Genomic DNA, 27,265 nt, shown 5'->3' on the forward strand with positions numbered 1-27,265 from the left:
AAAAAAAAAAAAAAAAAAAAAAAAAAAAAAAAAAAAAAAAAAAAAAAAAAAAAAAAAAAAAAAAAAAAAAAAAAAAAAAAAAAAAAAAAAAAAAAAAAAAAAAAAAAAAAAAAAAAAAAAAAAAAAAAAAAAAAAAAAAAAAAAAAAAAAAAAAAAAAAAAAAAAAAAAAAAAAAAAAAAAAAAAAATGGTAGAATACAATTTGATAGACAATTTAATTGTGCATCTGATTCTCCTAAAATATACAGGGCATTTCATTTAAATTATAGAAGTTATTAAGCCGTTTCTGAAGCTAATAATTATTTAAAATAAATTTTTAGACACTCTGTATAAGGTAGTATTATTTTTATATTTATGTACCGTAATAAATAAATTCCATCTAATAAAAATAAACTTCATTAAATATTAAAGTATTAAAAAACATTGATACCCTTGGAAAAATGAAGCTTTAAAATTTTTACTGCAATTTCACAAAATTGAAAATATTTCAAAAACGGTAAGGTTTAAGTATAATAAACCTTAATCAAATTTACCTTTATTTTAATCGTAGAAACTAAAAATGTAATAATATACAGGGTGTTCCATTTAAAAAAATACAACTTTTGTAGCTCTAATAGTCCTTCAACGAACCCCAAACTTACAATTTGTAAAAATATCATCGTTTAGCCACAATACTCCGTGTCGTATGTGGTGAACAACCCTGTATATTTGTATGTCCGGTGGTGGAATATTTCTCCTGCTAAAAAAATATTATCTTTTGCTGTGTTCTGCTTCAGGGTTTGCTGTGTCAGAGCTTCAGGGTTGTCAGCGATAATCGCAGTGTCATCTACATAACCTCTTAGGTTTTATAATCTTTTATTAATTCGGAAGCCATTTATTTTTCTCAATCCCCTTATTTTGTAGAGCTTATAGAAGATATATCTAGAATATACAGGGTGGTCCTAACCGTATTTCGGAAACTTCGGCAGCATATTCTGCATATAAAAATAAGTAAAAAAGTTCGTATAACTTATGTTCTAAAACGATTCGTTTCGGAGATACAGGGTGTAGAAGTTTCTTTTTTATTTCGATTTTTTTCGAAATAATTATTGAACTAATGTCGATATTTTGGTGAACATTGGTATCTGGGGTATTTAGTTTAGGAATGGTTAAGAAAAAATTGAAATAAAATGAAACTTCTACAACCTGTATCTTCCAAACGACGCATTTTAGGACATACAAATATAAGAACTTTATTTTTACTCATTTTTATCTGCATAATATACTGCCGAAACCGAAATTTTCGGAAAACAGTTCGGACTACCCTGTATATTAAATAATAAGGGAGTATATCTCTAACGAACTCCGTGTTATATTGGTATTTCATCTATTTAGTCTTGCCTTAAGCGTATGTATACTGTTTGTCTTATTTCTAATCACATCTACAGTATGTCCCCGAATTTACAAGAGGAAAAACTTTTTTATTATTGACATTTTGAGAAAAATGCATTCTTCACAAGAAAATTTGCTTGTTCTAAAATAGTTAATCCTGTTTATACTTTTCCAAATTTCCATAAAAAAAACATGAAAATATGGTTGAATTTTTTCAATAGTCTTTTTTGAAGTTTAAAAGTCAGAAGTCGTTTCTATGTAATATAATTTCGATTTCATTCTTGGATAGATGGTTATTATTAATTTTGAATAACCTCATATTTTTTGCTGTTAGTAACGTATCACATTTTCCTATAACTATTATCACCCTTTCCGGAGCATTGAACTAAATAAATTTTGTACTTCTTTAACATTTTAAAACAGCAAAAAATATGACGTTAATCAAAGTTCTGAAAGAATGAAAACAAAATTATATTACCACAAAAACGCGTTTTGATTTTGAGCACTTCCTTTAAAATTCAACTATATTTTCATGTTTTTTTTTTTAATTTTCTCTAAAAGGGTATGGAAATTTGAAAAAGTGTAAACGGGATTTAACTGCAATCATTTTAGAACAAGCAAATTTTTTTATGAAGAATGCATTTTTCTCATAATGTAAATAATAAAAGAGTTTCTCATTAATTTGAAATATATTTAAAGAATACCAAATAAATTTAAGCTATATTTCGTTTATTTTAACTTTAATATAAAAGCCCTCGCAGCCTTTCCCAAAGGACTTGTCCTTTAAAGAGTTCACTTGGAACGTTCAAAAGTGGAACGACAATGCTGTCAGTAGGGCAAATGGACATCCTTGACCTTTTTTATTATACGATATTACGATTTACACAAAAAAATGTAAATACTAACGTAATAGTTTCGTATGCCAAAAGCTGGCACTGAAACAAACCTAGAAATTTGGAGTGCACATGTTTGTGTTTATTTAATATGTATTTTTTGTCAGTGGCGTGTGTATAAAAGAGGTTAATAATACATGGTTACAAACCCACCTAATTTCTTGAAAAGTTTCAAATAAACTACTCAAAACAATTATCGCATATTTAAAAAAATATATTAATTTGAAAACCAAGACACATTGAATTTTCCGAATTACGTTTTTAAATAGTTTGGATACTGTAAAGGGAAATTCGATTTTTGCCTGTGAAGCGCTTTTGCGATTTTATCGTTTGAAGTTTTTATTTCGATTTGAGTCCATTAAAAACACGCATAAGAAGCGGCAGATCTCCAGTTTCTATCAAGCTGTCGATTAGTAACGAAAAAGCTCTTGGAATTCCTGGCCCGTTCAACAATCAATCCTTTGAAAAAGAGATAGGCGAGATCGGTGCGGTTAGCGTTGAAAAGACGAAGATATGCTGTGATCGATCGTTGAACGGGCTGAATATTCGACGACAAACGCAATCTACTGCTAGTGCCAGTGGTGTGTGTAAAAATAATAATTAATATTTACCATTTTTTTTGGAATTTTAGTTTATTTGTGTATAGATTTTTTATGTTGTAGTTTTGTGGTTACTTGTGCGTTATAATTATAACATAATATAATAAAAATAGGAAACAAATTTCTTGCAGTATAGGTATATAATAAAATTATATTAGAATTCTTGCCACTTAACTGCTGATATAGTCCAGTCATCTTAGTCGAAATAGGGTAGGAATCTCGGAATTCAAGATAACCGGCTGTAAACTCGTATAAACCTTTATTTTAACAACCTAAAACATGTCTCAAAACCTACATATGATAGCGTGTGCGCGACTTGTAGATAACTGAGGTCAAAGGTCAAAAAATGGATTTTTTGTGCATTTTTTGCAAATATCTCGTTCCCTTTTACGCTATTTGTATTTATTATAAATATTGTAGAGGATAAAATGCTCTACAACTTTTGTTTCAAACATTTTTTTGTACCTCAAACCGTTTTTGAGATAGAGTGCGGTGAACGCGCAATCTTTCATTTCAAGTTCAACCTGTAGTCTCGGACAAAAACACGCCGTATAAAGTCCGTTAATTATTGAAAAATATATAATTATAAATAATTTACATTTTTCCATAAAAGATCATATCGAATATAATATTTTTTTCATAAATTAAGTATATCTTCATTTAATAACACCGATCTCTTTGTACAATTAGAAAATTATTAACAGAAATACTTTAATTACATTTTAATTATAGTTAGATTTACACTAATTACATTTTAAGTAAATAAAAAGATAAGAAATACATTTTTAATTTATATGTCTATTAAAAAATACGATTTCATACATTTTCCATGGTTGAAATTAAAAAAAAAAATTAAATAAAAATAAAAAGGACTCCATGTTCTTATTTTTAGTTTTCTTCTTCTTATTCATCATCGTCGTCTGGTCGTTGTGGAATTTCAAATTCTTCTTCATTTTCATCTTCAACGACATTTCTCTCCAAGTCTTCTAGGATTTCGGGGTCAAATGTACCATCTTCATTGACATCACTCTGATAGGGTGAAGCATTGAGACAAGCTTGCCCATTACACTGGCCACAAGCTAAAGAGCACGGCAACCCTGATTTCCTGCATCCGCATCGCGAACCACAACCATTCTTGCAGTTGCAGAATATTGTGTTCGGCAAACTTTCTGGAGCTGGAGTTAGAATAGTAGTGGTAGGTTCCAGAAATCCATTACGCATTATCCAACCCCAATTTTTCTAACTGTACAATGTACAAAGAGGTAAGTGTTATTAAATGACGATATACTTAATTTATGAAAAAAAAATATTATATTCAATGTTGTAAATTGTAAAGGGATGGGATCATAGACAAACACAGCGTAGAATTAAATTTCTATATCAGCAGTTAAGTGGCAAGAATTCTTATATAATTTTATTATAATAAATAATTATAATTATATAATAGACTAGTAAATATAACTAATCGCTGTCCTAAAATTGCAGGACAGGATTTATCAATTTTTTTGAAGTGAACGGCTATATGAGTTCTGAGTACGTCGACGGCTATCTTGAAAAAATAGGACGGACGCTTCGCGTGGAAGTTTTTCCAAAGATAGCTCAACTGGACGGAGCATACGCGACCCATGTGAAATCGTTCATATAAGCTCATGGTACTTGCTCGAAGTCGCGGACGGTCCGTCGCGGACGCTCCGCTCCATCTGAAAGCGCTGTTATACTATCAAATTTCTTTGACAAAGATTTTATGAAAAATTTGACTGTGTAATATGTGTGTGATTTTATAAAATATTATATATTAACACTGTCAAATTTTTCTTAAAATATCTTTTATAAAAGATCTATGACAAAGACATTTTATAGTGTAACAGCGGCCTTAACTAAAGATTTTTAATTTTGAATACGCCACTGTCGATCTGGTTAAAAATGAAAAATTGACATGATATTCATTTTGGGCGTGAATCAGATGTTACTTTTAGATTGAGGCAAACACCGATGATAATCATTCGAAATAGATTTTTGGATACGATACTGTTTATATTTATGTTTTTCACCGGTAGTAAATCAAAAAAGAAAATGCATTTGAAATAATGTCCTGGCACTATTTTAATAAAATGGCATAACCATTAGAGCAAAACTGAAACAGTAATATTTAGAAAATTATTCAATCGAATTATTTTATGGTTATAGTAAAACGTTTATCTGTATACATACTAATAAAAGTTATAAAAAAATTATTGCGATACGTAAATATGATATTGCTTTAATAACACTAAGTAAATATTTTTAATGATACATGGTGGTCCAATTTTAAATAGCGATCATTTAACAGTCGATAAAATACTTATTTATGAAGAAACATTATATTTATATCAATATAAAGTTGGTCCAACAAGTCAGAGAAGATTTCGATAGACGATATCCAAGAAGTGACAGAACATACAATTTGAGTAACGGAAACCAGCTTTTTTCTGGGTTTCCATTTTTTAGACTTCTATGTCGGTAGCCAAAAGACATCACCTACCTGCTGATACTTACCTAGGCTCAGAACTCCAATGTAAGGACATTGAGTTGAGACTCATCAACTCGAGGGAGGATCATGGTCAGATCTTCACAAAAGGAATTGATCTCAAACCCAAGGAGGCAATAGAGAAAGAGAGATATATCCTCTATTATAGATTCGGGACAACACCGATATCAGGTCTAAGGAGAGACCAAGTTGAAGAGGTGGAGGAAATGGAGACAGAGCCTCCAGCTTCCATCTCACGGGTACCTCAGCTGGAGACAAGCCCCTCGATTGTGAAGGGCACGATGGCCAAACCCTAATCGTGGAAAGATGTAATACCCTCGTAGGAGGTAGATATCCACTCCTCGGAGGAAGAACATCTTTTGTCAGAGGAGGATGGGGAATATAATACGTTGTCTCTCCTACAACAGGAAAATACACATGTATGATGAATAGATTTAACCGTATAATGAGTTATAACTCAAGAAAGGGGGACACAATAGATCTTTAAGGTCGCGGTGATTAACCCCCCTCCCACTCATGAAATATTCGACATTCTACAGTAGCCAAATATCCAGGTTTTTATCAAGAAATAAACCAGTCTCAAAGGTATTATGATAGGTGTATTATTCATGTCTCGACATTCATGTATATCCCAGGTATATCAAGTAATTCGGCAATTTGCAACAAGACTCTGCTTTATAATTAGGCTTTATAATAGTAAAACGCCGATATTTTAAACCAAAGATAGACATTTTGCAAAGAGCCCATCTCTGTTTTCAGTCGCTTTGCAAAATGCCTATCTGAATTAGGCATAATTGATGATATTTGCTGTGCATTTGTGCAAAAAGACCGCTTGTTTCAAGACTATTATCAGATTGCACAAAGCATTTTACGAGGCACTGGCAGAACAAACATAATTTATCCAAGGATCATTTTTTCTTGAACAAATATCGTTCCAAATTAGGAAAAAATGGCACGAAATAGTGATGATTCTGTTTAAAAAAGTAAAGATTTCAGTTAACGTCTCCTTTTTGCTGCCAGGGCTAATCTGGACGGGGCCTACTTTGTTTACGCGGAATCCGAATCGCGGTCCTCGGCCATATCATGGTCAATGGCCGACTTAGGAAGTGTCTAAATCAACTCTTACTCACGAGATATCCGATCTCATCCGGCCTCGAACCGACGTGAATGAGCAGTGTGTATCAATAGATTTTACACTTTTCCCTTGAACAACAGCACGATACAGATTTTCGAACCGGTCACCGGTCCATTCACCAGTATCGCCTTACGTCGCTTAACTTCGGTGTTCTAATGGGAACCGGTGTTTCAACGTAGGTCGTTGCTCGATTCTGTTTAAAAAATTCTATTTTGAAAAAAAAAACATTAATAGAGATCGGTGCTTTAGCATGAAAAGTGGTATTATACACAATTCAAGGTGGTTATGGCAGTAATACTTGTGTTAATTAGTAGGTTATTAAGTATTTATCAAATTTTTTATATATTTTGGTATTTAAACTTATTTATAACTATAATTTATAAGAACATACCGGTTACGAATACACTCACCGCCACGAAAAACGGGCCCTTAATTTTTTTATGTATTTTAAAGTGTTCTGTACAGGGTGGGTCAAATTCGACGCTTTTAAATGGAAACACCCTTTTCTGTAGGAGATAGACAAAAACTAATATCGGTGTCTGGAGCTCAATTTTTGTCAAAAACAAGATGGTGAAAACCGCATATCGATATCTGTTACCGTTTCGGAGTTACGGGGTGTTTTTCAAAAATATGCATTTTTAACAAATCGCTGTAACTTTTTTGCTATGGAAAATTTTGTATTTTTATGAAAACATTTCCAAAGCACATTTTTACGTAGAATTTTTTTAAAATTAATAATTTAAGAATTATCAAGAGAAAATTTGATTTTTTATATGGGACACTCTGTATATTTTTAATTTACTGAAAATAATTTAAAATTACCTTTCCAAAAATATAACACACTTGATATTTTGCTCGTTTTCTCTTCGAGATATCGAGTATACAAAAATTCGCACGCTTTAAATAAGTAGGCTTTGAACGGCACCGGCTGTAATGCAAAAAAATTCTAGCTGTGACCATCAATTAAAACGAAAATAATATTTGCTATGAGAGATGCAGAATTTTATAACAATTTAAAATATATTTAACCAACATCAACACATTTTAATCTATATCTAATAACAATAAAATAAATAGCAGAAACCAAGACATGAGATTTTGCTACAGGTGTTCGACATATCGACCGTCTTCTGTTATGGACAGACGGGGCAGTTTTTGAACATTTCTGGCGGAATTCATTAACTCGGTGGGGGTGAAAGATACCCTCTTATAACTGCTAAGTATTTCTAATTCTTGTCTAGATTATACGGAAGAATAAGGAACCTCATTCTTCCGCAAATATATCCATAGGATTAGATCCATGGGCACTAAGTCAGGCGGCCTCGACGGCCAACGGCTGGGATCTTGGTTAGATATTAAATTATTTTTGAAATTGGCTGCAAAAATTTGCTGATAACTTCAGCGTTCAGAGGCGGTGCGTCGTCTTGCTGGAAAAATATGTTTTTCCATTAAGGGCACGAGTTCCATTAAGGGCATATCATCAATAAGGGGTCCAAAGCCTACTAGTTAAAAGTGGCGAACTTTTAAAAATTCTGTATTTCGAAGGGGATTATAACAAAATATAAAGTGTGCTATATTCTTGGAAAGGTAATTTTAAATTCTTTTCAGTTAATTAAAAATATAGAGGGTGTCCCAAATAAAAAATCAATTTTTCTGTTGATAACTTTTAAAATTATTAATTTAAAAAAATTATGCACTTAAACCATTAAATTCTACGTAAAAGGTGCTTTGAAATGTTTTCCGTAGAAATGCACAAATTTTCCATAGGATAAAAGTTACAGCGATTTGTTAAAATGCACATTTTGAAAAACACCCCGTAACTCCGAAACGGTAACAGATATTGATGTGCGGTTTTCACCATCGTGTTTTTGATGAAAATTGAGCTCCAGACACCGATATTAGTTTTCGTCTATCTTCTATAGAAAAGGGTGTTTCCATTTAAAAGCGTCGAATTTGACCCACCCTGTACATGTTGTGTTCTAGTGGAGCGATTTTGATGATTTTTCAAGTAATTTGTAGCTAAATTATTCGATTTTTTAGTGTCACTTTTTAAATTAAAAATGAAAGTTTCCATCTGTCAATTATAAGGGAAAACAAAATGTTCATATTTTCGTGAAAGTTTGACATACCCTGTGGAGCATGTTAACAAAGCAGAATATAAAAATAATTTTTTTATCAAGGGGTACCTTTTCTCGATAGATTGTTTTTCAATTCATCTCAATAGCTTTATTTTTTTGGAGATATTCGCTTTTGAAGAAGACACCAACATTTTTTCCTAATTTTTACATGAAAACCATGCCCTTGCTTTTGGTCTTAGTCAACACACCTATTAAATAGTGTTTATGATTTATGTAATGTTACTGTCTTTGAAAAATCATATTATTATTATCTGTTAGGCAGTTACTCTGTAGCTGATATGGTTTTAAGTCCCAAAGTTGGATCTCTACCATATGATCAATTAAAGCAGCAATAGCCGATACTTCAGCACTTAAAATCATCTCTACTAGAGTAAACCTCAATAAACAATAATAATATGACTTCTAAATGACAGTGACATCACAAAAACAATAAACACTAATTTATAAGTCCCCAAAATCAATGTTAAAATTGTTGTAAATCGTTACTGTCTTATTCAAAAGTGAATATCTCCAATAAAAATAAAGCTATTGAGATGAATAAAAAAATAAACTATCCAGAAAAGACGTACCTAGATGATAAAATAATTTTTAAATTCCTTACTTTGTTAACATATTCCACAGGGTGTTTCAAACTTTCACCAAAATATTAACATTTTGTTTTCCCTCGTATAATTGACAGATGGAAACTTTCATTTTTAATTTAGAAAGAGACACTAAAAAGTCAAATAATTTAGCCACAGATTGCTTAAAAAGTCATCAAAATCGGCCCACTAGAACAAAATATATTAAACTTTAAAATACATCAAAATTTTAAGGTGCCTGTTTTTCGTGCCGGTGAGTGTAGATAGGCCGATACGACGTTTTATAATATGCCTAGTCTATTTGCAAAAATCCGGATTATTCGATACGCCTGCTACATATTATTTTTACAAAATTGCTGATACTAATCCATTTATATACTCAAGAAAGAACTTTATATAAACTTCAATGCTATTTTCTCTATACGCCTCATGGTTGACCTAGCGTTTGTATACATTTACGAAAATCGAAAGTTATTTTCAGAACTATGTCTTATAAACGCATCGCTTAATAAAATCGTAATTGTTATTTAAATGCCTTTGTTACGCAACTTCTGGCTCATTAATAAAGCCAAATTCTTTGTTTTGTTTGGATTCATTGAGTAACATTCTTTCTTTTCAATGAATTACGGGTTGGAATTTTTTTGTTTCATTTTTGTTTGACAATTATAGTAAACAGATAGATAAATCATCAGTAGAGTTCTGAAATAGAAATAAATATCAACTTTTATATTTCATTGTGAAAATGTTTCGTTATTTTTAATATAAATACAAGGTGGTCAGAACTGTATTCCGGAAACTTCGGCAGCATATTCTGCAGATAAAAATAAGTAAAAAAGTTCGTATAAATGTATGTCCCAAAATGCTTATACATATAGATGCGGAGATACAGGGTGTAGAAGATTCATTTTTATTTCGATTTTTTCCTAATAATTTCTGAAATAACGCCAATATCTGGATGAAAATTAGTGTCTGGGAGTTTTTTGACATTTTGATTTCAATATGACTCCTACTTATAGAGGGCGCCACCTACATATTTTTTAACAGGTTTGAAGAGTAATAACTAAGTAAAAAATAAACATTTACGACGTAAAAGAGGTGTCTTGATAAAAATCGCTATAGTGTAAAACTTGGAAAATAAGTTGGTTATAATAAAGGTTTTATAATTCGGAAACTCTCTATTTATTTATCTAGTAATGCTGAATTTGAAAGTCGATTAGAGAAAATAGTATGATTCATTGGCAAGTAATGTAAATATTTACGATCCGGTAAAATTGTGATGTAAGAGGAGGCTTAGATAGCCGGAGGCGAGTCAGTAGTTGATAGGCCGGCCGGCTGTTGTGTTGTGTTTTGTCATAGAGCTGATATTTGGGGGTTGAAAGTCTTTTGACTATAAACGTTGCAAGTACTGTAAGGCAACGGGTCGTTTGACCAGAAGAAAACCTCTTGTGACGTCTTGTCTTCGAGGTTGGTCTTGAGAGTTTGAGGTCTCCCTTGTCTTCTCGATTGACACGATGCGGCGTTGAGGTAGTGAGGTACCCCTAGCCTATTCGATTGGGATGCGAATCTGTTTAGCGGCAGATTTGCGTCCGGGGAAAGCCCCTATACTATTTCAGATAATACTAGCTAGTTGTTGAAGATGATTAACCAATATATAACCGAATGATATTTGAATTAGATGGAAAATATGGAATGGGATATATTGAATAGAATATACCAGTGGCTAGGGGGCGGAGTACCCCCGGGTGTGTCTTACCAACTATCAATTTTATCCAGATCAGTAAATGTTTGTTTTGTTATTTTCATGTACAATGAGAGAGTGCTTGCCAATGACCAATTAAATGGATATTTGAGGTGGCAAAAGAGTAAACTTAACACTTTTTCAATTGTCTTTAATTTCCCTTTTAAAGTCTGTCCATATATTCAACGAGTTGTTGTTCTTTAGGAAGAATATCTTCAGACAACATCCAAACATTGACATAACATACAAGTTCTCAATTAATTAAAATGACAGATAACAACGTTCAGTGTCAGACGTACTCTAGCTAGACAAACTTTACATACCTAAATAAATTCATAATTTATTTTTCGAGAAAATCCGGATTTTGTCCAGATTTAAGAGCTCATTTGTTCCCAATTTTCAAAAACTTTAATGGAAATCCTACTTTTTAGTATGAATACTGTTCTTAAAATAGTGTTTTAAGAGTACTATTTGTCTTTATATTTTATTCTCAGATTTATATACAGGGTGGTCCGAACTCGAAGGGATTCCGGAAACTTCGGCAGCATATTCTGCAGATAAAAATGAGTAAAAAAGTTCGTATAAATGTATGTCGTAAAATGCTTAGTTTTGGAGATACAGGGTACAAGGTGTAGAAGTTATATTTTTATTTCGATTTTTTCTAAATAATTTCTGAAGTAACGATAATATTTGGATGAAAATTGGCGTCTGGGAGTTTTTGTCATATGAAATTTGATTTTGACGTCAATATGACTCCTACTTGTAGAGGGCGCTACATATTTTTAACTGGTTTGAAGAGTAATAACTTCTCGTTCGTACCTGTATAAAGCTACTGAGTAAAAAAATATACATTTAAGACGTTTTTTATGTAAAAAAGTCTCTTGGTGAAAATCGCTACGAGTAATGGTTCTCGAGATATTTGGAATTGAGATGATCAATACCTGTAATCATTGACCATAAATTATAAAGTTGACTAAATAGTTATTAGACTGAAATCATAAATTTGAAATGTTTTTGTTTTATTATCATTTTTTCGCAGAAAAATTTATTATTAATTTAAAAAAATAAAAAGTTCCCAAATTTATCACTTCAGTCAAATAACTATCTACTCAACATGTTATTTTTTGTCAATAATGAAATGTATTGACTATTTCCATTCTAAATATCTTGTATATTTATTTATTAATGTATATTTCTTCACTAGGTAGTTTTATACAGGTACGGATGAAAAATTATAACTCTTCAAAACATTTGAAACACATGTAGGTGGCGCCCTCTATAAGTAGGAGTCATACTGACATCAAAGTCAAATTTCTCATGTCAAAAAACTTCCAGACACCATTTTTTTTCAAATATTGACGTTACTTCAGAAATTCTTTGAAAAAAATAAAGATGAAACTTTTACACCCTGTATCTCCGAAACTAAGTATTTTAGGACAGAATATACTGCCGAAGTTTCCGGAATACAGTTAGGACCACCCTGTTTACTGATTCACAATTTATTAACACTTCACACAAAGTTTAGTACATAACAATCTGACCTATCTTACATAAATAAGATTGTCACTGCATATTTCAATTGCATCCCATTTGACTTAATACACTTTAATTTATCAAATAAATATGTTAACGCCTTGCGTGCTAAATACAAATAAGCTTAAAGCAAAGAGCTTATATAAGCTGAGACGATGAAAATTCTGATTTAGCAAATTTCTTCGGGAAATTTTTATAGTCTATAAACCTGTCACGAAGCATGTCTTCCTCTCTAATTAGTGTAATGCCATGGGTTGGGAAAACTGCCCTGATTTGAGGAAAAAATAGGTTTTTAGGACAGGAAAAAGAAAAAGGTCGACGTTTGTTTGTTCCAGTCCCTTTTCCTTAAAAGATGTCACATCTGATTGAATAGGATTTCATATGATAACACTTTGAATAAAAAGATTAAGGAAGGAGTATAATGTTATCCATGTATTCATGCATGGTAGACGGACATGGGCCCTAGGGTGTGGAGTGTGGATCCTTGACAGTTCTTTTTGACCATTCTTTTGACACATTTGAATTTGATTTGAAATTTTGTGGATTTGTCGGTCTTTACTGAGCTTATTTTATGTTATTTATTATTTATTCTACTAGTAGTTAGTTGTTTAAAGGTAGTAAATCTAGAAGGACATTTTGGCCGAACTTAAATTAATAGTGACACTATTGCTATTTATCGAAAAAGGCTATAAAATAGTCTCGGTCAAAAATCGAATCGAGGGAAATAATGAAATAACTTTTCGCTAGTAAGTGACTATTGTATAATATACATATGGTAATCGCAAAACTGTTTCCGATGCACGTGATCAACTTTGAGTGACAAACGATGGCGACAGCGCTGCCAGATTGTGATGGATTTATGAGAGGAATCTTAATTTAAAATTGACAAACAGCATATTTATTATGTCATTTTTCAAAGAGTTTTACGTTTTATTTTTAATTTAATAACTATTATTTTAGTGATTAATTCATTTATTTGTTTTATAGCTTATTATACTTATTACATATTGGCAAAAACTATTATGGGTTATTTATTTATTGATGTACATCTTACAACGCAATAAGTGGTAATAACAAGTAAGAAGGTGCTATTAATGGACAAACTAATATTCACAGAATTTAATAAAAATTAATTATGAAAGTGGTATAATATGCTTATCAATCAAACTTACTTTTCTGACTGCAGTCGAGGGTAATAAAGGACCTTTAAGCCCGGACCCCATTAGCCAACACGCTACGCCACGCGATGCCATGCCACCCCACGTCATGAAGATCAGTGCGTATGTTTTTCCATTTAATTACATGTATTGTGTACACACTAGGCAACACGCCACGCTATCCGACGCTATAACACGCTATGACACGTGTGATGGTCGATTCGTCGGTCCCAGATCTCACCGACGTGTTTTACGGCATGTTGTTCCCCGCTTGCCTCTCTAGTCCTGCAGCTATTTTCTAACAGTTATTTTCGATAGCTATAGAAACAAAAATGTTTTTTGAGTGTTCAATCAGTAAGAATACAAATTCTATTATTAATTTTAAAATTTAATAATCAAAAATTAAGGAAAGAAGGTTAATGGAGATTGTGAAGTTAAGGTATTATGATTATAATCTAATATCGGTATAGGTATCGATACTTCTAGCATTTTCGTATCCCTACTGACAACTTTTTTTAACTCTAATAAAACTTTTAGGCGTGTTAAGACGTGTTAACACGTGTTACCAAATGTGTACACCCATTCCCACGTTGCAACACGTGGGATAGCGTTGCATCGCGTCGGGTGTTGGCTAATGGGGTCCCGGCTTTATTAGGTCTGTTCTCAGAAGAACCCCTGACTAGTCAGCACGTTTCTCATTGGTTACAATGCGTAGAAACCTGATTGTTAGTCTGGTTTCTACACATTTCAACCAATAAGAAACGCGCTGACTAGTCAGGGATTCTTCTGAGAACAGGGCCATTGTCACGTTCTCGTTCAAAATAGTTAAAAAAAACAGGGAAGTTACAAGCTCTTTGCTTCGACTAAACCTTCCGCATATTTTCAAACACAATTTCAAGAAATGCAATACAAAAATTCAAAAATTTAGTTCTTAAACGAACTGTTTGTGCTTAAAAGTGCAATTTTTAAAAATAGACTATGAAAATAGGCAATAAAACGCGAATTACTCACAGATTCCATAACAACACGATATTATACAAAATAATGACCGACACTAGGATAATTGTCAAATAATAAAGCACAACATTGCTGAACACGGCGCAATGTGCCCACATAGCGATAATAAAATTCGGTTCAAACTAATTTTTGCAGCTTTAATCTAAATAAAATATCTGTCACAACTATTTGCTCTATAAAGCAAAATGAAGAGCTGCTCGGTATCTTATATTATGCAACAAATTTAAACATTTTTGCCAAAATTTTATTTAGTCAGGTTTATAGACTTTAGTGTCAATGAAGAAATGATTGATGACGTGCATCGGAAAATGTTTTGGTTTGGTTGTTCACACACTTGGTATTTCTAGTCAAATTATCGTTATAAACCGGATTTTTTTAAATCTATGAATATATATTATTATGTATAATACCCCATCTATGATATTCCAGAGTAGCTGTAACCACGGACGTAGCAATAACTCTCATATAGGATGTTTTCGTAAGGACCAAATGTTCAAAAATAAACTAGTTTTTGACGTATTTTAATTTTAAATGTTTCTAAAGGTATTATTGGCACTTTAATGAACAACAACTTTGCTCTAATTTAACCATCGTGGCCGTCAAAGATATTTTTTTTATTAGGATTTAAACATTTTTATCTTTGGTGGCCGTCGTATCTCCTATAGTTTTCGATATCCCAACGGTGGGTCTTAAATTTGAATTACCCTCTATATCTTACCTGTAATGTAAAGGCTTTATACTTCTTGGCAACCTTTCGTTGACCTCATCCAGCAAATTGTCCATCATTATCGAGCTTTCTCCCTCCTTCTTCATCAACGATGCCATGGGCCCTTCCCCTGTCCCACTGCAGCCCCTTGGTACTAAGAAAAATACTACCAGTCCAGCCAAAACCGCCAACAAGAGGGCTCCTATCGCCATGAGGGTGCATAGCGGCTTGGATATGACCAGACCTTTTGAATTGTTTTGGTTCACTGTGTATTTCTTTTGGCTCGAGTTATTTTCGAGGTCCAACGACGTGGGGACGCCTGAAAGTAAATAATATAGGTTAGAGTGTTATTCTATTTAATAACTGAATGTGGGAATCTTGGTCTTGGCACGAAAAGCAAGACCAAGACTAGTGTTTCATTTGCAAGATCAAAACCAAGATGTGTGCTGCCTTGTATCAAAAATATCGTGTTTTTTTTTTATTTTAATCAGATTTTTTTGGTGTTGATCAATTTTTTATTTAAATCGGAGTTCAAAATAATTAACGACTTATTTCCAATTAAAGTCCTATTTTAAATGGCTAAATCTTCAAAACTTTGCACGATATTGATAACATTAACAGTTCTACGGCGCGTGTCGTTTTTCCACATCGGTTAAGCCGGTCCCACACGATGTGGCAAACACCTTCCAACGTTGGTCAAACCGACATTTGCCACATCGTGTGGGAGGCACACTTGCCAAATATATATATTGTATAACATTGTGCCGAATGTTGGTTCCAACGTTGGAACCAACATTTGGCACAGTTTTCGACATTGTTATTCAGTATACATAATAGGCAAGTGTGTCTCCCGCACGATGTTACAAATGTCCCAATGTTTGCCACATCGTTTGGGACCAGCTTTAATAAAAGGGATATTGTTTGGAAATGGTCATGACTGTCTTGAGTTGAGAACGAAATTAGTACCATCTAATGTTACAAGTGCGAATTATTTACTGCATATCAAAATGTGTTTGGAAAGAACTAGAAGATAAATTGGAGAATGCAGAAGTCAGTTCAAGTAAAAGGGATCGTTTTTCGTCTACAAACAAGTTTGTTTTATTTGAAAAAAACGCTACAAATTCAGCAATATGGTAACATTTTTTATACAACAGAAATATACAGGATAAGACTTAAATAAGTGTAAATATTTTAGAGGTAGCATATTTCGAACTCAGATACAAGTCTATGAGGTTTTTTCCGCGAAAAAAAATTGAAAATTTTTGGAATTTTTTTTAGTTTTTAGTTGAAAACACAATTTCTAGATAATATGGCAACATAGGTTGTAACCCCCTATAACTTTTTTATTTTTTCAGATAAAACAACGTGATTAGGTATGTTAGTATATGACATAAATTGGGATTGATTGACGTATTCAATTGTTTTCGGTCACTTCCGGTTTCACCGGAAATTACTACAACTTTTGATTTTCAAATGGCACCCTCGGTATTTTTTTACTTTATTCGGTAGAAAATGACACTCTGAATCGAATGACATATCATATGTCAATTTTTGACATAGTCACTCAAAAATAAATTAAAATAAAAAAAGGGTAAAAGATGCTCAAATCGTATTTTTAATCATATCTCAATTTTTTCAAATGGAACGAAGGTGGCTTATTAGCATATTTGGAAAAGGCATTTTTTTACGAATAATTTGATACCCCACACTTGGTATTTTGAGTCAAATTGTCGTTATGAACCGCATGTTACAATTTCAAATAAACCATATGCCAAAATGTCAAAAGTTGACACATGATATGTCATTCGATTCAGAGTGTCATTTTCTATCGAATAAAGTAAAAAAATACCGAGGGTGCCATTTAACAATCAAAAGTTGTAGTCATTTCCGGTGAAACCGGAAGTGACCGAAAACAATTGAATACGTCAATCAATCGCAATTTATGTCATATACTAACATACCAAATATTGTTGTTTTATCTGAAAAAATAAAAAAGTTATAGGGGGTGAGCCACTTTCGAGACGCACCCGGTATACTAATATACCAAATCTAGTTTTTTATGTGAAAAATAAAAATGTTATAGGGGTGATCCACTTTTGAGAGGCACCCGATATCAGTGGCGGATACAGAGGGGGGGCCCATGGGGCCCGGGCCCCCTCTAAAATCTGTAAATTGTGTAAAATATTAGGTTTTTGGGTTAAAAATGGCGCCGTAAAAAGCATATTCTACATGGCTTTTTATTTTGAGCCCCCCGTAAAATAAATTCTTGTATCCGCCCCTGCCCGGTATTTTAATATGGTAATTTTATTGTAATTTTGAATGTAATTTTAAAATTTCATTTGTATTTTTCAGCGTATTCGATTGAATTAGAAAACTTATTACTCTGACTGAGTTAATAAATTTAACACTATATTTAACATTTTTTGTTTTTTATGGCTTATCAAAAAGGCAAACATTTTAATTTAAGTTAAGGGTAAAATTTCTTTATTAGTAGATAATATCATGATAATAATTTCATTGTTAAGTTCTGATGATACAAAGTTAATAAAAATAACATTAAAATTATTCTAGACGAGAGTTATATCTATTAAAAGAAATATAATAGATCTGGCGTCTAATGTTTTTGTCTATTTATAAAAATGATTAAAACGATATTTAACTCTAATTAGTAGTGTCATACACTTTATCGAATTGGATGAAATTAACCTAATTGAAATGAAAAAAAGAGCTGCAATTTCAAGTTGCACGCTAGACTTTTTTCCTTTTATCTGTTACAGACACGACATTTTCCAGTTTAGCAAAACACAGATTGAATAACGATAATTTCTGATTAAAGAAAGTTTACTTACATAATTCTTTTATTTCGGAGATTATGGTTATGGTATATATCAGTGTATTTTTTTATTTTTATTTATTTTGTATAGAAACGCAATTTAAAAATTATTTATTCTACAAATATCCAGTAATCGAGTGAAAATAACTGAAACTAGAAATAAAAAATTGTTTCTTTATGTCTATTTCTCAAGTCTACGACTGTGACAATTAGACCTCCTGTATTATATGTATACCGGGTGCGTCTCAAAAGTGGCTCACCCCTATAACCTTTTTATGGTTTCAGATATAAAACGAGATTAGGTTTGTTAGTATATGACATGAATTAGGATTGTTTGGCTTATTCAATTGTTTTTGGGCCATGCACTTCTTGTTTCACCGGAAATGCCTACAACTTTTGATTTTTAAATGGTAAGTACCCTCGGTATTTTTTTACTTTATTCGATAGAAAATGACACTCTGAATAGAATGACATATCATATGTCAACTTTTGACATTTTCGCTTAAAAAATCGTATTTAAATTTCAATCTAGAGTGCCACGGCTGTGTTAAAAACACTAATTTTTAATCAAGGAGCTTTGGAAAAATATATTTGATCATCTAATGTTTTTCGTGTCTTGTCCTAGTCGGTTATAAGATGCCCAAATCATTTTTTTTTTGATCATGTGTTAAAAACACTAATTTTTAATCAAGGAACTTTGGAAAAATATATTTGATCATCTAATGTTTTTCGTGTCTTGTCCTAGTCGGTTATAAGATGCCCAAATCATTTTTTTTGATCATATATAATTTTTTTCAAATGGAGCGGGGGTGGATCATTAGCGCATTTGGGAAAATCATTTTTTAGGAATAATTTAATTTAACTGGTATTGCGAGTCAAATTGTCGTTATGAACCACATGTTACAATTTTAAATAAACCATATATGCGAATATGTCAACTATGATGGTTTGTTTGAAATTGTAACATGGGGTTCATAATGACAATTTGACTCGGAATACCAAGTGTGTTTTACCAAATTATTCGGAGAAAATGCTTTTTCTAAATATGCTGATTAGCCACCCTTGTTCTATTTAAAAAAAATGAGATTTAAAAAATCGATTTTTAAATCGGCCATAGGACAAGACACAAAAAACATTAGACGATCAAATCTATTTTTTAAGCCTCTTTGCTTAAAAATTAGTGTTTTTAATACAGTCATGGCACTCTAGATTGAAATGTAAAATACGATTTTTTTCAGCGAAAATGTCAAAAATATACATATTACGATGTGTCATTTTATTCAGAGTGTCATTTTCTATCTAATAAAGTAAAAATATACTGAGGGTGCCATTTAAAAATTAAAAGTTGCAGTCATTTCCGGTGAAACAGGAAGTGACTAAAAACAACTGAATACATCAATCAACCCTAATTTATGTCATATACTAACACACCAAATCTCATAATTCCAATTTTCGCAAAAAAACTTCTAATCGTGTTTCTGGGGTCGAAAATATACTATCCCTAAAAGTATTTGCACTTATTTAAGACTCATTCTGTATATATAGCACGTACAGCAGAGCCCTTCATATTAGAATCTCAGTATCAGGGTATTAAACTATTCTTTGGTATCAGTCATCCAAAGTCTGTGTCTAAAGTGGTGTATGGTTTCCTACTTATTGCATTTTATAGGAACTTTCTTAAATATAAATTATTCTAAAATCTTAGAATTAGAATGATAAATGTCAGTGGCGGCTGATGTTAAAAAGCATAAGGGTAGATGCTCTCTCAACCCTCAAGGCAAAAGGAAAGAAAAAAGAATAATTGGGTGCATATGATAAAAGTTTTACGTTACATTTTATACGATCAAATAATGATGTAATTTCTAGCAGAGAAACTAGAAGGGTAGTAAACTATTAAGGGTTAACTACTCGTAAAATGAGTAGATAAGTTTTTTCTTGTGAAAATTGGACCCAACCTCCTTTAGAACTCACGAGCTGCCACTGATGAATTTTTCACTATAAAACATTAGAAAGCATTGTATAGAGGTTTCATTTTCATATGTTTTATGAGGTTTCTCGTTTATGAGCCGGGATATAAAGATGCGGTTTTCACATCACAGTGCTATTTTTTATAAAACCATTTTAAAAAATGCTACACACAGATTTCCTAGTTTGAAAAAAATCTACGGGACTCAGTTTTCACCTTTCCGATAAATTACAAGATAACCAAGATACAAGGGGAGTCGAAAAGTGCAACAACTTCAAATTCTCCATCTATTCATTAACTAAGAGGGATAGGACAAATCTATGAAATATAATTTTAAGTTTCATAATAAAGTAGAGCAGTAATGTGCAACCATAATATATTTGTACCTCTACTCATAAACGAGAAACTCTGTCAAAACACAAAAATAGGACACTCTGTACAGGGTGGCTCGAATTCGACGCTCATTATTGGGATTTCGGAAACCGCAAGAGATACAGGATCGGTTAAATGGAGGCAAAGTTGCACAATTTGATGCTCAATAAAATGCTGTATCGCGTTTTTATTTTTTATTTATTTTTTTGCATAAAATATTCTGGTGATGGCATTTTTTGTACGAAACGTCGGCAAATATCAAAGTGAATATACCTATACAGTGTGTCAATTTTAAAACTTCCCACCCTTAATATCTTTCTTGTAGTTAAAAATATGAAAAATTGGAAAGACCTCAATTTTATTTGTAAGGGGGACGCTTTAAATGAATATTTTTAGCCTTTTTCTTTCAACCCCCTAGGAGGGGTAGATGTCACCTTTATAATCTTAAATGGGAATGGGGGTCAAGTGGCACATCGTTTTAAAGGGCGTTTAATTCTCTTTTCAGTGGTATCCTACTTTATTGCTTTTTATCCAGAGGTTTCCGAATAATCGCGTTTCAAAGTTGCAGAAACAATTAAATGTGCCTGCATTGAGATTTTGGTTTTCACGTTAGTGTTTACACAAAAGTTATTGCAATGGATCTCCTTGTAGTACAAATGATTAGAAGATTAGGTTACACCACTTACGCCCTATCTTATAAGTTGTTCAAAATGTTGTCCATTTTGTGTAACTAACTTTTGTCTGTAAACAGTAATAAAGTATGTTTTTAAACATCTCCCTAACATTTCGGAAAACTTCACCGGGATTTGACTGGCATTCTGCTGTAATTTAAGATCATCAATATCAGTAGATTGTGTTTTATAAACAATGGAGTTAAGATGTCCCCCCAAAAAACAAAAGTCTAAGTGATCTTGAAAGCCATTCAATTGGTCTCCTTCTGCCAATCCATGTACCCGGAAATCTCTCGTTTAACCACTGTCGGACCGAAAAAATAATGAGCTATAGCACCGTCCTGCTGGAATGTTAACAAATCCTCCTGTGAAACTGATTAGAGGTTGCAACTCATTCGAATTTGAGAAAGGAAACATTAATGTTTATGATGATTTTTTGTTTATTAGTATTTCGAATTTCGACCCCCTAGAAAAATGTAATGGCTACATCCTTGTTACCCCTAATCTTCTAGTCGTTTGTACTACATGGAGATTTACTGCAATAATTTTTGTGTAAACACTAGCCTGAAAACCAAAATCTCAATGCAGGTATGTTTTACTGTTTCTGCAACTTTGAAACGCGATTATTCGGGAATATCTGGACAAAAAGCAACAAAGTAGGATACCACTGAAAAGAGAAATGCCCTTTAAAACGATGTGCCACTTGACCCCCATTCCCATTTAAGATTGCAAGGGTGACATCTACCCCTCCTAAGGGTTTGAAAGAAAAAGGCCAAAAATAGTCATTTAAAATGTCCCCCTTACTAATAAAATTGACGTGTTTTTTTGATTTTTCATATTTTTTAGTGCAAGAAAGATATTAAGGGTGGGAAGTTTTAAAATTGACACACTGTATAGTGTTTTAAGAGTGATGAAAGGATTTAATAAAATTGAAAAAAAAATCAGGTCCGTATTTTAAAAAATCAAGTTGATGATGGTCGCGAGAAGCCGAAACGTCAGAGTCAATATTTAATCACACAGAGTTATAGAGCAGAAAAAATGGCCATGAAAATATGTTTTTCATTTTAAGTTATCTTAACAAATAAAGCCAGGAAACAATAGAAAACGATGATGAAAATTCCGTTTTTTTTTTCGAATATATCCGGAAGTATTCGGAATTTTTCAAAATGCAACACGGCATTTTATTGAGCATCAAATTGCGCAACTTTGCCTCCATTTAACCGATCCTGTATATCTCTTACGTTTTCCGAAATCCCAATGATGAGCGCCGAATTCGAGCCACCCTGTACACTTGTGGATTAATTTATAATTTTCAATAAATAATATTAAATAATGAATTTATTTTTTTTAAACTGCTAAAAAATCCAAGAGACGAATATAATATCACCTTGATTATTATAGTATCCCACCATGGTATTAATATTTTCTAACTCAATTCTCAGTTGCCACTTAAAATTCAACGTTTATTTTCTTATTTCTAACTAAGTCTCCTAATTGACACACTAATTATTACACCATACAAAAAACAAAATATCTTCTAAAACCAGTTGGCGTCTGTCACGCTTTCGAGTGATACCCGTTCACACCTGAAACTCGTCACTTTTTTCTTGTTTTCCGAGCGACGAGACCGCGGCTGATTTCTTCCTGGCACTAGCCAGATCGGTGCCGACGCTTCCTGACAGCGTCCCGACGTCCAACTGGACGCCCAACGCGGGCGTCCGTATACAGTGTTGGGCGGTGAATTTAAAAGCGCGCTTTTTTTGCGCGGATGTTTTATTGGGCAAATGTATATTGAGATGGGAACATTTTGTTTCTGTTCATATCCAGATTCAGACCACGGTGGTCCGAACTGTATTCCGGAAATATCGGCAGCATATTTTGCAGATAAAAATAAGTAAAAAAGTTCGTATAAATGTATGTCCTTAGTCAGCCCGGCGCTGAATAAGTCCATGGATGGCAACAATGAATTTAAAAATCGCGCCCTTGATTACGTAACTAAAAGTTTAATTGGTATCAGATATATATTGATTAACAATTATTTGAAAAGTAGCAATAAAGAACATCTCTCAGACTGCGTATCAAAGCTTATACTGCAATCCGGAACAGAATTATTTAAGCAGTTTGAAAATAATAATTTTCTTTTGAATTAAAATGATTTGTGTAATATGCGTAGTAAATTCACAAAAATATAGGCGGAAAGATACATGGAAGTTATTTTCCTGGTTTTAATTTACTAATTTATTTGACGGACATGTTAACTAATAAGACGTGGGTTTTAAACTAAATGTGCTTGAGATGCGGCGAAAATATAGCGGAATGCGTTTAATATGCATCGGCGTCTGTCCATCGCGTGATTTAATGCATCTCATGCCGGTTGCTTTGATTTAATTGGTGATTTGTTTCGAGTGATAGTGACCATAGATCACGCAATGTCACGGTAACAAAATTATTTTGTTTGTTTTCGATATTTTTTTAATAACCTCATATCTTTTATAACCGGGATAAAAGAGTATAAAATATAAGAGAAAAAACAAGGAGAATACTTTATAGCAAGAAATCAAATTCTATCAAAAGCATAAGAATAAGTGATATTGATATGGTCATATTAAGCAGGCGTCCCACGACGCGGGACTTGGCGAGTTTGGCGCGCGACTTGGCGAGCCACGCGTTGTGGGAATGAGACCGCTCGTCGATGCGACAAGCGGCACGGCTCGGTCTTCCGGTCAGTTGTCGGTAAATGTGGCACAAGTCAAAGGATGAACGAGCATCGCAGGCTTGACTTGTTGAATCATTTCCTACCATTCCCACGTAGGCTTGTATTAAACAAAAATGTTTTGCAGTCTCAGTAGCGTTCTTCATATCGTCGCAGAATAATCGTTGAGATAGGTGTATTTTTTGCAAATTAAGTTTCTCATTTATTTATTTTTTGAAGAATGGAGTGGTCAAATGAACTGGTTATAGAATTTTTGGAACTTTACGAAGGAGAACCAGCAAATTAGAATCCAAAGGACCCAAACCACAAAAATAGAAATATTGTTCATGATAGTTGGAAAAGAAATGAAACTAATTTAAGTGTCAAATGCACGGTGGCGGAACTTAAAAAGAAGAAAAAAGCATTGATGGCAATTTTTAGAAAACTGTGGCAAAAAGTAAAATCAACCACTGGAACCGGCACAGGGACTGACGACATTTTTAAACCGGACTGGTTTGCATATGAATACATGCACAGATTTTTACACCTGGAATTTTTCCACCATCGTCTTTTTCTTTGTTTTTATTTAAATTATGTTCAACACTCATTAAAATAAAACTTGCTGCACAGGCGGCAATGCGCTGTTTTTGTTGCAATCTCATTATTTGTTCTTCCCTTCAGGATGTTGACTACACACTACCACAAACAAATATATACACTGCCCTGTTTTAACTACTATGTAACTTGACAAGTCCATTCGACGCGACGCCGACGGTCGCGCGCAAATTTGCATTGGCCGCGCGCCGCGCCGGCGCCGCACAGTAGGCAATATGTCCAAACCAAGTTGCAAAAAATAACATCCACAGTTAGCATCTATGGCAATAACATTAGATTGGAAACGCATTAGTTAAGAAAAAAACCACAGAAAATCAACAAAAAAGCATATTCGGAGTCTCTTTCGAGAGGCTGTAAAACGAACTTTGCGCAAAACCTACATTTTCAGTTAATTTGTGCCCAATAACTGCCTTTTTTCTACAATTTTTTAAGTAGTAGCCGTTGCATTCAAGTGACACAGTATTATAACAATTGAATCGGACGACCTTAGCTTGCTGTCAATAATTATTGTGAAATTGTCATAACGTGTTTTACGTAGATTCCAGGTTGCGGTAAATTTAATGTTAAGGTAAGTAAAAAAGTATCTTTTATTTTGATTTTTTGGATAAAAACTAGGTAAAGGTCAAAGTAGAACATAATCATTTAAGGTTTTTTTGATAGTGGCATATATTCTATCTTAGAAAAGTTAAGTCAAAAAAATCGCAAAAAATCGCAACACTAAATTTATTGGAAGCGTAAGCCTCCATGCTTATGTGTATAGTAAGATCCTTTATGTGGATACTTCTCATAAATTACTTGTTATCGTAGCTAGAGAAGAACTCGAAATATAAAGTTACGTAATGTTTCTCAAGATTTCCGAAGAGGTATGTCATAAGTGTCAAATGACATTTTTTGACAAATTGACAAATTTTGACAGTACCTAATTTTTTTAATTAATTGAAATGGATTTTTCTTTCAGATTTAAAAATGTCCACTTTGTGACCATTTCTTTCAGCTGTTATAAAAAAAAATATCAGTAAATAGTAGGTAAGCTTTTGTGGGAAATATTACCATTTTACTGGTCAATGGTTAAAAATAGTGATAGCAAATTAGGCATTTCAAAATAGGAATACCTGTTATCTCATTGTGACATTACACATGACATCATGTAAAGGATTCTTATGAGTTTTACTGGTAACCATATTGTGATGCATACGGCGAATACATCACATATCAGACTAACTAAACTAATCATGTAAGATTTTCTTTTATACATTGACACCCCCTTTATCTTTTTTATTTGATGTTTCCGAAAACTGTCTCAAATGAAAGTGGGTTTGAATAAATTTGCCAAACAAGTCTATTTCGCATATACAAAGTGCTTCAAAAAGTCTGGGCGTGGTTCAACTATCTTATTTCAAATTAGGTATACTACATAAAAGTACTTAGGATTTTTAGGAGAAAATAAAAATCAAATAAAAAATTGGGTACTAATTTGAAATAAGAAAGTTGGGCCACGCACAGGATTTCTAAGGCACTCTGCATATGCAAAGAAGACTGTTTTGAAAAATGTATTCAAGACCATTAAACTTTTATTCAAGGCACTTTTTCCGAAAACGTCGAATAAAAAAGATATAGAGAATATTGACATCCTCTGTATCTATATCTATATAACAAACCCTGTATATGCCGGAGGAGTAATAATCGCTCAATATCTGTCTATTTCATCTTGGCTCTGCCAAAAATCGTAAAATTTAGTGAAATGTAAAATATTATTACCGTATTTTGGTAGCTGTATTAGTCAAAAGATGATTTTTCCATTTTATGAATCCCCCCCGCCACCCCCAACCACTCTCAAGTCAGCCAAAACTAACTGAATTCACAGGCTACTGGCATATAATGTTTTTACCAAATTTGAATGAAATCGTACAAAAAAATAATTTTTGCAACATACTTCTGGATTTTTTCCCACTGTGCGCCGTGGGAAATAACCACGCTCGCTGACTCGCCACTTGGCGAACTAACTTGCCAAGCCGAAATTCGCCATGTCCCGCATCGTGGGATGCCGGCTTTAGACATCTTTATTATATTACTCGTTATATTATAATAATATTAATAACTTGACAATTGCACGGTAAATTATTCTACTAGAATAAAAACTTGGGAATTTTGTTTAAGTGCAAACCTAAACCAAAATTACGCTGTATTTCAGGAAAATAATTTAACTTCTATAGGGTGACTCAAAAAAGTGTAAGTGAATCGGGATAAATTTTCTGAAATGGAACACCCTGTATATAATTGCATTTTTGGCTTCCTTTCAGATCACTTTACATAATCCTAAGATACGAGTGAATATATTTCGATAGGTTCAGAAATATTAATAAATAAATAAAAAATAGACATTTTTCAATCTTTCTTAAAAAAATTATTAAAAATACAAGAACTGTAGTGAAATCAAAACTATATTAGGTACTTACTTTACATAGTCTATATTTACTTTACTTTACTTTAATATAAATATTACTTTACTTTAATATAAATATGGTAATCGTAAATCATACAGTATGTTCAAAATTCTACGCCAAATTTAGTATATTTCAAAATTTTTAACGGTTTTTCAGATATTCGTGGTTATATATTTCATATGGCATTTTCCACAGTAAAATTTTATCAAAGCCACCCAATGATTTTTCTCTCATATTTTACCGTTGAAAGAGACAAATACTTTAAATACAAAAAAAAA

The 27,265-nt window shown here is 32.6% G+C and overlaps 1 protein-coding gene across 5 annotated transcripts in view; it reads right to left on the minus strand.

The window, feature by feature from the left end:
- The window catches only part of LOC115884542 (aminopeptidase N-like), a 105,610-nt gene that overhangs the window by 43,685 nt on the left and 34,660 nt on the right, over positions 1-27,265 (minus strand). For 4 of the 5 annotated variants that reach the window (XM_030903154.1, XM_030903151.1, XM_030903155.1 and 1 more), the window contains one exon: positions 15,407-15,713. In XM_030903154.1, coding sequence (XP_030759014.1) covers positions 15,407-15,713 — 307 coding nt within the window. Of the gene's footprint in view, positions 1-15,406; positions 15,714-22,623; positions 22,934-27,265 lie in introns of those variants that run through there. The other variant, XM_030903153.1, reaches the window with a different exon arrangement.

The sequence above is a fragment of the Sitophilus oryzae genome, unplaced genomic scaffold, assembly GCF_002938485.1.
Source record: "Sitophilus oryzae breed Bouriz unplaced genomic scaffold, Soryzae_2.0 scaffold_302_pilon_pilon, whole genome shotgun sequence".
Classification (NCBI taxonomy): Eukaryota; Metazoa; Arthropoda; class Insecta; order Coleoptera; family Curculionidae; genus Sitophilus; species Sitophilus oryzae.